Genomic DNA, 16,034 nt, shown 5'->3' on the forward strand with positions numbered 1-16,034 from the left:
TGGCACCAATGGAATTTCCAAACAGTGAAAGAAAGAAAGAAAAAAACTCAAGACTAGTGAGGGGGCCACCAGCTGGACATCAGTGCTTAGAAAAAATATTTACACCTGATATTTAAGTGGAGAGAAAAAATAACTTATAAAGACGTTCTATGAACAATGAAAAGTAATTGCTCTTTATGTTGAAAGAATCCCAAGAAAAGAGAGAGGGGGAACAAGTTTCCTGCATGTTTATTTTTTTAAGAGCATTCTGATGTGGGCTTTTAAACCCTTTTATCAAGTAGGCAATGTCTCCCTGGTAATTTGACCTTTGTTTACATGTTTTTTGTATTCTGGATGCATGAGTACTAAAGCTACATTTGCATTAAATGACTACATCAATTCAAAATACCATTACCATTACATGAAACAGTAATGGAGATCCTGAATTCTCTCCTATACCAGGACATACAGAAATGGAGAACAATGAAATACAGCAGAATGCAGTGTCACCTCCCACAGACTTGTTGATAACATGCAGCAATACAGAGGTAAATTCATCAGTGGACCTGGAATCAGGAAAACCAGGGTTTCATAGGACTGCGTAATATATACTGTGCTAAGATTATTCAGAGTATCAAAACTGGACCACGCCAGATATGCTACTTACTTGTATTGTATTTTGTATGATCCACAAGCATGCAGGTTATATTCTAATTCTAATAATTGTGTAGTTGTCTTTTTTCAAATAATTAGACCTCTAAAAGGCTGCATGTTTCCTTCTATCTTCATCTTATCTATTAAAAAGCAGCCAACAACATTGTGATATTCTAGCATTGCTATTAATTATCTTAATATTACTGTAATAATTTCCAGATATCTATTCTGCTAACCACAACTTGCATAAAACATACAAAATGACATTGATTATCCTACAGACAGTCTTTAAATTGTGCCACCTCCATTGTTAACTTCATTGCCATTCAATAGAAAGCGAAGAAAGCTCTTTCTGTTAAAAGTGAAAATATATTAAAATAAAGTAATTGACACCAAACTATAAAACAGACTGGGCTAAATGCCAACATTTCTCCTGTTACTTTTTTCCATCTGATGAATGTAACTAATCATCAGGTTGCACCACTTCAGGATGCTGCAAACCAGCAGGTATCAACCTTGACTGAGGAGTACCATTTTATAGACCAAGATGGGCAATCCATCCATTATGAGATTCAGGGCCTTCATAGCACCAGCCCTCAGATGGTAAGTAGCTGATTCAATGCATAGAATTCCTAGAATATCTAAGTACCTTGTTTTGATTTAACACAAATTGCATACTTCAGGTTAAAATAATTCAAGTGTATGTGAAATGTGAAAAATAGGAAACAAGTTTACTAGTTATATATTCTTCGATGCTCATTTAGAAGCATGTGAGTCATGGAGTAAACTTCTCCCCTTTCTTAGACAGGGAACGCTTAGAAAATTGTCCTTTTTTTTCGCCTTTAAAGGAGCAGTCATGTCAAGTGTTTTTTTTTTTTGTTTTGTTTTTTTACATGACTGCTCCTTTATGTTTGTTCTAATTGCTACTTGACCTTGCACTCTTTTATTGTAGACTAACACTGGCACTGATACATGTGACCAAAAAAAAACAGGCCTTGCTGCCCTTTGGCATTTATTCAAATAGCTAATTAACCCTTTCTCATCAGTGGACCTTATTACTATTATTTTTATTTCAGTTTTCTTGGGACAGGTTATCTGATATGATATATATACATATATTTTAAAATAAAAAAAAATTTGTCTGCCAGTGTTAAAGAAATATACGCTGCTCGGTAATGTCAAATATAGCCAAACAAGGAAAAGGAGCTATTTTTTCTTTTGTCCAATCTTGATTGGTAATTGGGAGAGTTATGGGGACATTTTGCGTGATCCTTTCAAATATGCCCATTGGTGTATTCTGTGTCAGTGGGCAAATGTTGGATTTACACAATCATAGCACACTCTAGTATTCCTTGCACTATGTGACCCTCTGAGGTCCCCTAATACAATAAATACATTTCTCTTTTATCTGACATCTGTTGGATTCCTCTTCAAGAAAGATTGAACTTGATGTACTTATGCCTTTTTCAGCCTAAATTACTATGTTGCCATACTTCATAAGAAATGTACAGTGCCAGATCATTTTTAGATATGGTCACCAAGTGATTCGGAGAAGTTCCTTTAAATATATACTGCAATGTTAACAAGTTAACCCAGAAATCTGTGGCATTGACATTTGAAATTTCCGTCATGGTTTGCAAACGGAATGTGTAATTAATACAGAATTCTGTAGTACAATAGAATCCAATAATTGCAGACTTCCATAACATTGCAATGTTATACACTGTTTTACTATATGTAATGAATAGTCAGTTTAAGTATGATGCTTTTACCAACTGTTTTTCATAATTTACCTGTTCACTGATTTTTTTTTTTTTTAACTACTTCCTATATTATTTACATATATTACTTTTTAGTCAATTAGGGGAATCACTTGTCAGATTTCTATACACTTGACATGACAATGACATTTCCACTCGTTCTTCTTATTCTTGTTTATTATTAAACGGATGTGCCAATTATCATATGCACTTTAATGTATATGATAGCCCCGTGATCCCTTTAGGTTTTCATGTGGTCCGTTTTGCAAATGCATGGGAATATGCTGCAGAATATTCACGTGATGCACTCAACTCCAGTCAGCTCCAGTGTTGGCTCAGGGAATGCTGCAGGTGGGGAGCCCTGATTGTGGCAGTGGCAAGAATGGTCAAATCATGGAGGAGGAGGGCTACTGCTGCATCAGGGCAGACTATTCTGTGTCAAGGGCTTTTTACAGAGTACTTTAATATGCATTATTCCATAGTGAGGGCATCAGGATCATTATACTATCTCTTTATAACAGGGCTTGACAAATTTTTTGAATCTAGGCGCCAGCTAAAAAAGTTAGGAGCCAGGATTTTTTTAAAACCAACAGTTGGTCAGGAGTGATCTGATCATCATCAGCCCACTTAATAAACGCACAGCATTTGACCTGGAAGCACCCTGGACTTTCAGGTCAGTGCTGTTTTATTATTTTCTTGATTTATTTTTTTTAAACTCTTTCAATGTTGATGTTCCATTGGAGCACAGCATTGACTGATATTTAGTCCCCACAAGCTTGTGGGGACATGTTAACCCCTGCAATGCCACGAATGTGTCATACACAATTGTGGCATTGAAGGGGTTAACGCTGCACTGTCGCTCTCAGGGAGCGATCAGGCAGCAGGGGAGGGTTGGGGCTGGTGTCCACACTCATGTGGAGACCAAAGAACCCTCTCCCCCTGTCCCTGAAGCTGCCTCTGGCAGCTGGGACGCAATTGCTGGTCTATAGACCAGCCATTGCAGGGGGGAGTCTCTTTGATGACTGCTGTAGGCTTCCATGCCTACAGGAATCATCAAAGGGCTTGTGGGGGCTCGTTTTTGCTGTTGCTGGTAGAGCACCAGCAGCAGAGCCCCTTACAAAACGGGAATTAACCCCTAAATGCCGCAATCGCGGCATTGAAGGGGTTAACGCTGCACTGTCGCTCTCATGGAGCGATCAGGCAGCAGGGGGATGTTGTGTCAGGTCCCCACACAACACTCAACCACAATCAATCAACACTCAACCACCTTCCCTGAAGCTGCCTGTGGCAGCTGAAAACACGATTGCTGGTTTTCCTGCAACCGCGTTTTCAGCCTACAGGATCACTGTGGGAGTGATCTCAGGCTCGGGGGCGGGCTCTGAGTGGCTGTGCTGTTTGCCCAGACTCTTGGGCAGACAGCAGCAGCAGCGCCCCCGCGTGGCAATTTTTTGTGGCTGTAACAGGCTGACAAACACCTAGGCGCCAGGACAAAATTCTCTGTCGCCTGGGATTTGTCGAGCCCTGCTTTATAATATTAGGAAATGCAAAGGAAAACAAAACACTATTGTCCATCATGTAGATGGACACAGGAAAGCACTTTACTGAAGGCATTGTTTAGTAAGTATGATGTAGTAGACAATCATGCTTCTATTATGTTGCTTTCAATTTAGTTTACATTTTCTGGATTATATATTTGATAATACTAGCGTAATATATTTACTATTCAATAGCCATCTTGTGAGATATTTCTGTACATAAAGTTAAACTAACAGTTCTTGAAGCCTGTTTCTTTTTGATTGTTTAAGATGATCTTGACCAGCGAATCAGAAAATGGACAAGTGTTCCATGTCATTCCTTCCAGCCAATCAGGAACAGCTCAGCTGATTATTCCTCATGGGCAGATACAGGGCTTCCAGGGTGAGTGAACTCTGCCTATTATAATATCATTTGATATTAGGTTTTATGATCTGATTACTATTGTGGGTTAAAATATATGGAACTGAAAGCAGAGGATGAAAGCTTTGCAGTGGAGATGCACACACAACTGCTCATAGATGTAGCTTTAAAAACCACCAGACCTTCACACAAATGTGTAGAACAAGATCATAACTAGAAGGTAGTACATGTTTATGTACATTGTATAAACGATACAAATGTAAGTGTTTGTCTTTGATACATAATTAAGGTATAATACATATTAATCCTTTTGTCATAGATATACACTCACACACTTGCACAAATTAACAATTGGGCATACAAAAAGACAAGACACAGCGCTCGCAAACCTACAACACACAAAATAATAAAATAAAAGAATAAAAACATCTAATTGCCCTAGATCAACATCTAAAAGGTATAACCCCCTGCCCTGTTCACAACCCCCAAACCCATAAAGCCATAAGTATGAAAAATACTACCCTATAGAGTACTATATATAAGGGATCGATATGGCCCTCTAGAAAGAAAGAATTAAAAAAAAAAAAAAAAAAAAAGGATGTGGGGTATTTCCATAATCAGGAGATGCAGCTAAACAATTTTGGCTGGGTTTCTCTGCTGTAACACATACCCTGTGCAAAAAATCTAAGCAATGCAGAAGTGTTGCTGAAAAAAGGCAGGGAATTTTTTACTAAATGTCTCATGCTTATTTTTCAGCTAATTAACTATAAAAGATCAGAGGTTGCTAGCTGACACCAAGGAATAGAGAGGAAGCATCCATTGTAAAATATATCAAAATTTAATCAAGTCCATAGACCATAAAATCAAAACGAGGTACATAGAAACACTGTCTAGACGCTTAACGCGTTTCGCACGAGGAAGTGCTTAATCATAAGCCGCCAACTAATTATTTAACTATGGTATCAAAAGAAAGCCCTCTCTCTGCTTGAAATAATATATTGTTTACACAGGCACACTATTCGCCGCAAAGGGGAATAATGGCTAATAGTTATATTTATAATAATAGTTGCCATATGTCCAGGGCCCAGTTTCTAGGTAAGACACACTAGATGTCTCAATAGTTTGCCAGTGCATATGAGGAGCTTATAAAGAGTGACCTAGAGACTATAAGTTGGTTGGTATTCCTTTTTTTTTTAATTTATTTATTTATTTTTTTAATTTATTACTGGGTTTGTCACTTTTTTTATTCTGGTTTTTTTTAATGACTGAAGACCACTTAGAACAAAGCAACGAGCACCAGCAGTGTCCAGCAGACAATGCAGTGCTGGAGAACACTGGCAGCTTTATTATCCACTCAAGCACACCACTGACCATGTCAAAGAAGGCTCCCAATGGGTAAGTATTTCCTACTATGTCTTCATCGTTGTAACATTTCACATGTATTAAATATCTGTATGGCAATTTCGTTCTTCGTTTTTAGGGATTGTTCTTCTTTTACATATTATCTGTGTGTGAGTGGGTAAGATTAACACTGAGAAACGTTCCAGTTATAAAGAGAAGCAAAATAATTAGGAACCAGATGTTTTGTGAAAACTGTGTAAAACTTTAAAAAAATTATGTTTTTAAAACAATAATTAACACAATACTTGACAAGACTTATGTTCATACTCTTGCTTCAATAGATACATGTAAGTTCCACGTTTGTTTACTTTTTAACTTGTTAGGTCTCCAACAGACCTGTTTCAGAGGCCACTGCCACCATTGCCACCAAATATCCCTGTCTGGGCTCGTCGACTTCGGGATTGTGAGGTAAAGTCTTGTCATCACGCAATAAAATGAGCACATCCAGCATTTTATGGATAAAGTACAGGCTTAATTAAGAAATCTGAAAATAACATAGAAAGTTACCATTCGGCCCATCTAGTCTGTCCAACATAAGCCCAAACTAAGCTAAGACACTACTGTATCTTTACCACAAAGATAAGCCACTGAATAAGCAGATACAAGCCTCCAGAAACCTATGCAGGAAATCACTCTCAATAACAGTTAAAGCTATATTAAGTGGTTGAAATTTAGCATGTTGATACAAATCAGACGATGGCTTTCACTCTAACTCTCTTGCTGTCATTATGCATTCAGAGAATAGGAGACTCTTTCCGAGGTTATTGTCTAAGCGAGGCTGAGCTGAGAAGTATATTAGCACAGCACAAACAGCAAACACAGAGCGTCTGGGGAACACGCCAATCTCCGAGTCCAGCCAAACTAGCCACTCGGCTAATGTGGAAGTCGCAGTATGTCCCATATGATGGAATTCCTTTTGTTAATGCAGGTAACCCAGTGTATATTAAATCTATCATATAACTTACCTCGGTACTGTAGTACTGTCTATTATGGCTTGTAGAAATACCGTATTGGCTCGGATATAGGCCGCCCCCGTGTATAGGCCGCGCCCTAAAAGTTTGGTGCTTTTTTAAAGAAAATTATTTTTTTAATAGACATGCTGCCACTCTGTCCCCCCCCACGAGATATGCTGCCACTCTCCCCCACCCGAGATATGCTGCCACTGTCCTCCTCCTCCCCCCGAGATATGCTGCCACTATCCTCCTCCCCCCCGAGATATGCTGCCACTCTGCCCCCCCCCCCCGAATTACCAGAGCAGACTCCCGGGTGTCTTGCGGGGCCGGCGGGGGACATCTACGCAATACGCATATACAACTTCCGGTGCCGGGACTCAGCGGATGTGCCGGCACCGGAAGTTGTATACGTGTATTGCGTAGGTGTCCCCCGCCGGCCCCGCAAGACACCCGGGAGTCTGCTCTGGTAAGTCTTGGGGGCAGAGGTAAAACGCATCGTGCGGACGGTCACCGCTGCCGGTGAACGTCTGCACGATGCGCTTAGACAGTGTCCCGTGCCAGCACTCCCCCCGTGGGAAGTGCTGGCAGGGGAGGCTGTCTGAGCGTATCAGAGAGTAGGATACGGGTCCCCTGCACCGCTGCGGGGGATCTGTATCCTAACCCTGCTGCCTGCCCGGCGCCCGGAACTGCATGTCACGGGCGTCGGGCGCTAGACCCCGAATATAGGCCGCACCCCCACTTTAAAGACTTAAAGTGTGGGAAAAAAGTGCGGCCTATATTCGAGCCAATACGGTAAGTGTGTGTATGTATGTATGTATGTGTGTATATATATATATATATATATATATATATATATAATTGAAAATTCAGTTCATATCATTTTCAGTATTATAATTTTCCAGTTTCTCTCAGGTGTGGAAATATATTTCATTATCTGTACATTGGTCATAATTATTATCCATAGGTCACTTAAAGGGGTTTTAAGTGGCAGTTTTATTTCTTTGGTAACTTCATTTTTTATTTATATTGCCTCAGTGTGTTATATTCTTCTCTGGTTACATTAATGATGAGTTTAATTGTTTAAGAAGAACATAAAACAGACCTTTCCAGAGAGAGTAGAACATTAAATACAACACCTGTTATGGCATCACTTATACCATTTCTAAAAAATAAAAAAAATCATAATGAGTATAATCTGGAGGAGAATCCATTTGAAAAGTATTTTAACTTAATCATAAATAACGTGAATGATAAAGAACGACAGGTCCAGCAGATGGAAATCCCTATGCTTTTCTGGATTCTACAGAATTCATGTGTTAAATGTATCCAGCTTCGTCTTATGTATATTTACCAACAAAAATATTTCAGCTTTGTCTCTAATATCCATATGTTTTTGAGAAACCCAACAGTAGTATTTTAACATCATACAGAGTATAACTTATTCCTAATCAGAATTTATATATGTGTCAGATGAGCCATGTCTGCTTCTGATCTATTTCATTACTCTTGACGTTTGGCTGTTACATTTTCAGGAAGTAGAGCGATTGTTATGGAATGCCAGTATGGGCCAAGAAGAAAAGGAACACAGCCTAAAAAAAATGGGGAGAGTGAAAGTTTATCAGGGCAGATCTACAAAGCAACGTGTCCAGCAAGGTAATCATTGTCTGCTACTCAAAATATTAGAAAGCACTTTAAAGGAACGATACATGTATAGAGCTTTGACATATTATGTTTAGCACAACAAAGCAAAAACAGATTAAAAATGCAAAATTACTATTTGTGTAAAGGCAACTGATATCTGGAGTTAGTGTTTATTAAATCTGTAGAAAAAGGTCTAATTTGCCCGATACCCCTACTATAGAAAAATGCATATTTAAGTACTCTGAGTCTTTGACAAGTTCATGTTAATTTTTCATTGTGTAAACCTGAGACTGAGTCTAAATTTCTAAATTGTATATATAATATATGTGTGTGTATATATATATAAATGTACATATGCATGTCTAGCACCTTGCAGAATATTACAGTTGATATCTATGTGTAATGGTTTGCTGCAGTTAGAGGTTGTGATTATGTTACATCGTGAGTTGACAAATAATTGTCTTATTTTTATTTCCTAGAATATATATTAAAAAGGTAAAGAAGTTTCCTATTTATAGAGTTCCCACTGATCCCAAGATCGACAAGAAGTTGATTAGGATGGAGCAGGAAAAAGCCTTTAACATGTTGAGGAAGGATATGGATGGAATTGACGGTGTGTTAAGGTAATACATGACAGCTCATCCTTTAGCATGATCTATTACCTAATAAAAGTAAATATCCATTAATGTTTCAGTATGTTGCAGGTTTCTCATAAGGGAATTAAAATAAAACAATAATTATATTATCACAGGAAACAGTCATCCACTTGCATTATTATTACCTTTGATTTGATACAAAAGAAGACATTGAGTGGTTGCTTCCATAGAAGCTGAAAAAACTTGTTGAAATTGTGTTATTTGATTAAATGTTCAAAATAAAGAATACAAGGATAGGTTAACATTAAAGACCTAAAAAATGATATAACGTGTAACAATGAAAATATAAGGTGTATATAGGTGAAAGAATAAGGATCTGGGGTAATCTGTAATGTAATAGCTCTCCTTTCACTTAGTTTTATCACACAGCATATCCTTATTTGCCTTAACCCCACTCTAACCTAACAAGCCGTAAATTATATGTTGTTCCTTAGGTGGTATGTACAGTTACCGAATCAGGATGCGCATCAGTATCACAATCTAGAGACTGGTTGCTTTTCTCCCTCCCCGTCCCCATTCCAACAGGCTGCAGAGGAAGAGGAAGAGATTTTATGTGAAGAGAACTCTATCCAGCCCTCTCGTCTGCATCCTCGAGTGGCTGAAAAAATTCGAGAACTGGTAGCTTGCGGAATCGATGAAGTTTATTCTGTCAGGAAACAACTACGGTACCAATAAACTTAAATATATCCTTAAATAATTTAGCATGTTTCTGGGAGAGAGTTATTGCATTGGTTATGTGTAATCATTTCTAGAGAGATTTAAGAGCTTTGTATAGGAAATAAGATTCAAAGCAAGTCATCGGATAGTATATAGTTCTCATGTGTGGAAAAAAATACAATTCCCTACTATTGCTATAACATGTTTATGTAATAACTAACCTTTATTTTTCAATGTCAGGAAATTTGTGGAGAGGGAGCTTTTCAAACCAGATGAGATCCCTGAACGTCACAACGTGTCCTTCTTCCCAACAGTAAATGATCTGAAGAATCACATTCACGAAGCACAGAGATCCATGGGAAATGGAGAACTAATCTATGATTCAGACACCATTCCTGGAGCAGTGAGAGAGGTATAATAAATGTGACTTATATTGGAACATATTTAAAATACATTCCACAAATATTGTGTGTAGGTTTCTTTGTAAAAAAAAAAAAAAAAAAACATTCTAGTTTTTGCAAAATGTCTTCAGGCAGCTGCACATCACCCAGCCATACAACCTGACTAATAGACATCTACAGAGGAGCTGACTTCATTAGCATTGCCATAAGGAATCAGCTCAGTGTAGTGATTATGCAGGTAAAGTCACCGAAAATATAATAATACAGACAACAGTAGCAGCCTCCAGGTCTGCATATAAATATCATTGGGCTAAAAGCAGTTTAAACAAAGTTTAAAGACGCATTTAAATATTTGTTTGGCTTAAAAAATCTGCATGTTTCGAGCTACCATAAATAACATCACGTGGAGTGTGCCTTCATTTGCAAATGTTTCCGTTCTTAATTGTGGGAGATTCTTAGAGGTTGCCTTGCTGATATGTTATCCTTTGCATCTAGTTCTGAACCAAGCCCCTTGGACTTTACACACTGACTTACTCCAGTGTGAATGTAATGCTTAAAAAAAAAATCTGGGGACATTGCCACGCTCGAGCAGTTTAGGAGCTAGGAAGTAAAGATTAGGAGCCAGCTAACTTAAAATAGTGCACTAAAATATGTGTCAGTGTTTAAAAGTTTAGAAGCCCTGGCTGTTTGGCTCTGTAATTTTTAAAACCAATATGTAGGTATAAAGTTATATTCACAGAAGGTACATCAAGCCTCAGCTATTTTTTTTTAGATCTGAATGTTTTTCTTTCCTTTATAGTTCAACTGGACTTCAGAAAGTGGAAATGTCCTTAATGAAATGGTTACAGTTACATTTGATTCAACATCCCAGGAGGGTAAGTGTGTAGTAAGTCAAGACACTGGCACTGTAAAAATTCTGGGCCTTAAGAAACCTTAAGTATTGATCTATACCTTTGGACCCAAATCTAGCATATGACTTGCAACTGTCTAATTAGGCGACTTTTATTAAAACAAGAATAGAAATGCTAGTCTGCAAGGTCATTCACTAAAGTAATATCAAATGTAGAAAGAATGGCACAAGAATAGCATCATTTTTATTTTTGATTTAATCAACATACATACTGACAGTGACCCAGTACAGCTAATATAAATACATGTTCCTGTGGATATTTGGGCCTATTCATGTAACTTGAGTTATGCTGACATGTATTGAAATGTGCATGATACATTTAGGGTTAGCTTGTTGCAGCATAATGCATAAATAAACCATTGAGAGAACATTAGAAAATATGCCAGACCATAAGCAAGTGCATCTTGCTGCAGATGGCCCTATTATATTATTATGAAAATATCAACTCACCTTAAGTCGCAGGGTTTAGTGAATAAACCTTATGATCTACAATAAGAGCTATTGGAGAGTGTTAAAACTTTTTTTTTTCGAAATAACCATGCTCAAACGTTACTTGTCTAATATTTTGCTCCCACTTAATGCACATAAACTATGGAATCCCTTTGGACATGGATTTTTTATATTCTTCCTTCAGTATTATGTTGTCTGCAAAGGACCAAGTAACATATGATAAAGTTATTAATATCTATCCTATTTGTGCCTGTTTTACATCAGAACAAGAATCTTTGATTAAAGGTGAAGATTCTCCATCAGAAGATGTCACCCAAAACACTGTTCAGCTGATCTCATCGCTTACGTCTCTTCAGCCCAAAATTTTTGCACAGCTTCAGGTTTGTGATTTTTGAAAACCCACATGCAGTGTGCTAACATTTGAGAAACGTCCTTTTTTTAATTGTGCACTAATACTTTACAACATAAATATTGGCTCCATCTTTGATTTCCCGTGTTCTTTTTAGAGTGAGAACCACATACCCATTAAATGTTTTATCTGATACTTTCTCATATTTGAAATAGCCTCCGTCCTCCTATATGGTATTTTATCTTTTCCTGAGTTGGCTCAATAAGATGAATCACTCTCCACTAAAGACTCCGTCTTGTTGATATGCAAATAGCCTTTGCTTGCAATAAGCATTATACAAAATACTACTCTAAAACACATAATTGTTTCATCATGGCAGGTTGTCATGTTTTATCTAAATCCGATTTGCTAAATTCAATAAACTGTTTTTTAGTGATATATTTAAAGGGGTGGTGGCAAATCCCATCCTCCAAGTCCCCTAGACCCAACTAGGTACAGCATGGCCCTTTCTTATCTCTTATTACGAGAGGGCAAAACACAAAAATATTTATTTACTAAACCATTTTTATAATACATTATGAACCTCAAATAAATATATGTAAAACATATGAATTTGAATAGCTAGGTATAAAGAGATTCTGGAGAAATTTGAAAAGTAGCAGCCATATGAATAGCTGTGCTGATTGGACTGTTGCATTGGTTGCTATCATGATAAGACCACTATCAAGTAGTTACATTTTATATTTCCCAGCTTTTTGTGTTTGCCTCCATTAACCCCTTAACGACAATTGCCGGTCCTGGCACGACACGGAAAAGCATGTGCTTTACGACAATTGACGTGCCAGGACCGGCACGTCTTTAAACGGGTGCAGAAAGCAATCTGTTTTCGCTTTCTGCACCCAAAAAACGTTGCTGAATGCCTCGACCTCGAGGCATTCAGCAATGCCGCGATCGGAACGAAGGGGCCATCTCTGGCCCCTCCACGGGGCGTCAACATCCGCCATACTTTTTATGGCGGCGGACGCCCGTTTTAAAAGCGTTTAGGAGGCGATCGACGATCGCCTCCTAAACTTAAATGGTGTCGCTGGAATGCCTCGATCAGGAGGCATCCAGCGACACCAAACACTTACCTTTCGATGGGCTGTGACCGCTCCGGAGAGCGGTCACAGCCGCAGCTGCCGATGAACTTCGCCATCAAGCAAGATGGCCGCTGCCCTATAACAGGAACCAACAAATTTTAAAAGTTCGCTAGATGGTCCAGACCATCTAGAGAACTGTGGCTCCACTTGCAGGTTGAATACAGGTACTGCATTCACCATGCAAGTCAATGGAACCCAGCTTTCTAATCACAGTGTGATTAGTAAAAATAAATTACAAAATAAAATAAAATTAATAATAATTAGAAAAAAAATAGTAAAAAACTAGTAAAATGTAAAAATCATTTCCCACTGATGTCACTATCAGGGGAACCTCCAAGTTGAAAAAAAATGTTAACATTTTTTTTTTAAAAAGACAAAAAAATATATATATATATAAAAAATATATTTTTGTGAGCAAGTCCTAAAATTAGCATATTAGCTTAAAACAATTCTCGCATGGAAAGAGTTAAAATACTGGCATATTAAATGCCCGTGGGGTGTCTACTTTTAAAAAAGGTATGATTTGATGGGGTAAATTGAATTGGCCAGGTTCAACAACGTCCCAATTAACACCGGGGGAAGGATGGCCACACACCTAATTTCCAATTAGAAAAATGCACACGTACCAAATGTGGCCTTTTAGTTCCCACAAAAATGACACACCCATGCATGTGGGATATCACTGCACTCAGGAGATGTTGCTGAACACATTATGGGGTGTCGTGTGACAGCGGCATATACCAGGAGCTGTAAATTCATACATAAAGTAGGTGTGTGTGGAAAAAATACACACACAAAAATACTACTGCAAACTTTGAAAACATGCTGGTGGTAAAATGTGTGCATGCAAAGAGTTAAAATACCAGCATTTAAAATACCCTGTGGTGTCTAGTTTTGAAAAATATATGGTTTTGTTGGGCACACTGAAATGGCCCGGCTCAAAGATGTACCAAATAGGGCATGGGCAGTGGATCCCCAAATGCCAAAGTTCAACATTGAAAAATGCGCATGCCCCAAATGTGGCCCTTTTGCCCCCAAACATCCAGGCAAAATCATTCATGTGAGGTATCGCTGTACTCAGGAGATGTTGATGAACACATATTGGGGTGTTTTGTGATAGTGACATAAACGAGAACCTTTTAATTCATACCTGAAGTAAAATGTGTGTGACAAAACAAATGCAAAAAAATGACTACCACAAAGTTTGACAAAAACTGGTGGTAGATATGGTGCATGGAAATAGTTAAAATACTAGCATTTGGAATACCCTGGGCTGTCTAGTTTTCAAAAATATATGATTTGATGGGGTAAATTGCATTGGCCGGGTTCAAAGATACCCGAAATGGCACATGGGGGGAAGAATTACCAGATTTGGAAAAAATGGCTTTGAAATAGCAAAACGCTACCTGTACTTATTGCCCCATAATGGGTAGAAAAAAGCAAAAAAACATAAAAACATTGGGTATTTCTAAACTCAGGACAAATAGTAGAATCCATTTAGCAGGTTTTTTCATTACCTTTTATAGATGAGTAAAAGATTTTTCAACTAAAAGTTAGAAACAGTCATTTTTTTCTAAATTTTTCACCATATTTTATACTTTTTTTAGTAGTAAATAATATGATACAATCAAAACAATGTCATCTAAAGAAAGCCCTTCTTGTCCTGAAAAAAACAATATCTAATGTGTGTGGGTTCAGTAAACGGGAAAGAAGAAAATTACAGCTAAACACAAGCAGCGCAGAAATGTTAAAAAGGCCATTGTCACGAAGGGTACAAAAAGTAAAATCAGCCTTTGTCACGAAGGGGTTAAACAACCCAAAATGTTTTACTACTGTGTTACAGTAGTGCAGAAAGGAAGTGATGACATCTGTTAAACAGGTTTATGTAAACTAAGCGTTTGTTCCATGTTCAGTAAGTGGAATACCTGTTTGACAATGCTTCTCATATTAAAAAAAAAAATTGTCATTAAATGACAATGTTTGTTTCCTAGTGACCAGAATCCTAAGCAAGTAACAGACTCCATAGCGAGCAGCAATAAAGTAATACAATAGTCTCCCAAATGTATACCAAATAATTAGTTATCCTTCTCTGTAGGGACTTCAACTACAGCCTTCATTTACATCCCCTGATGGACAAACTGCCCTCATCACACTGAACCAGCCAGCCTCATCCTTTACTTCACCTGAGGGAACAACGGCTGTGATAACAGTGAGTCCAACGACCCCTGTTAATGCTAGTTGTCTCCTGAACAGTGGAGGGAACAGCCAGCCTCTCGTTCTTAGTCACTTGCACAGCCAGCAAAATGACTCACCTGTGTCTTCTGTGGTTACTTTGCCTGACTCGACAAACAACCTGGTCAGTATAGGACAGCTGGTAACAGTGGAGGATGGAGCTGGAGTGACAGGAGAGGTGCATCAGATTCTGCTGGGGGAGATACACTCAATTCCTATCCAGATTGTTGAGAGCCAACCTACTATAGGTGAGCTGACAAATTATCTGTTTGTAAGTGTGTGTGTATCATATACATATACATACACAATTGAGTCCAAAGGTCTGAGGGTTTTATTTAATAATGTATTACAATATTGTAAGCAGTGTATATTTATTGTTCAGGAATAGATTATGTGACACTGATAAAAAAATATTTTTTTCAGAGGGCTCAGTATATACATGAAATGTTGACATAAAAGCAGGTTGCAGTAGTGGACTCAGACTTTTGTACTCTATTGCATGTGTGTGTCATATATAATTATACCTTACAGCTTATAGGCATGCATTGTGGTATATTTGGTGTGGTTAAAATATTTTAAATATCACCAATATTTATTATATTATTTTTTCTTTTTTGGCAGTGGAAGTAAATACAGTTAATACATTTGGCACGGATCGTACAGAAAAAGTCCATAAAGAGGCCTGTGGAAAGCAGCTGTCCACTGCACATGACAAAAGTGTACAAAGTCAGGATCCTGCGTGAGCCATGCATGGACACAGCTATAGCTTTCCTCTTACTGCATCATTTATAAAAGAAGCACAGTTATGTAAGATCCCTCATATTGAGGGTTATTTCCGCATGAAACACTGGTGAACCAAAATGTGGGTACATCAATATGTTTACTCATGCTACCCAGTAACTAGCTTGGAAACCATTTGACAGGCAACACTTCAACAAAAGTAGACATTACTTTGC

General features: G+C 38.0%; 1 protein-coding gene across 1 annotated transcript; it reads left to right on the forward strand.

The window, feature by feature from the left end:
- The first annotated feature begins 1,152 nt into the window (after nt 1-1,152).
- CARF (calcium responsive transcription factor) lies at nt 1,153-15,821 on the forward strand. The gene is made up of 14 exons (XM_089492767.1): nt 1,153-1,236; nt 4,199-4,310; nt 5,561-5,684; nt 6,014-6,098; nt 6,429-6,618; nt 8,176-8,296; nt 8,764-8,907; nt 9,375-9,605; nt 9,838-10,000; nt 10,798-10,888; nt 11,629-11,738; nt 14,942-15,059; nt 15,105-15,326; nt 15,700-15,821. The coding sequence occupies exons 1-14, from the start codon at nt 1,234-1,236 to the stop codon at nt 15,819-15,821; spliced, it is 1,836 nt and encodes a 611-aa protein (XP_089348893.1). The 5' UTR covers nt 1,153-1,233.
- Nucleotides 15,822-16,034: the final 213 nt, after the last annotated feature.

The sequence above is a fragment of the Sceloporus occidentalis genome, unplaced genomic scaffold, assembly GCF_023333645.1.
Source record: "Sceloporus occidentalis isolate IW3139 unplaced genomic scaffold, rSceOcc1.0.p SCAF_59, whole genome shotgun sequence".
Classification (NCBI taxonomy): Eukaryota; Metazoa; Chordata; class Lepidosauria; order Squamata; family Phrynosomatidae; genus Sceloporus; species Sceloporus occidentalis.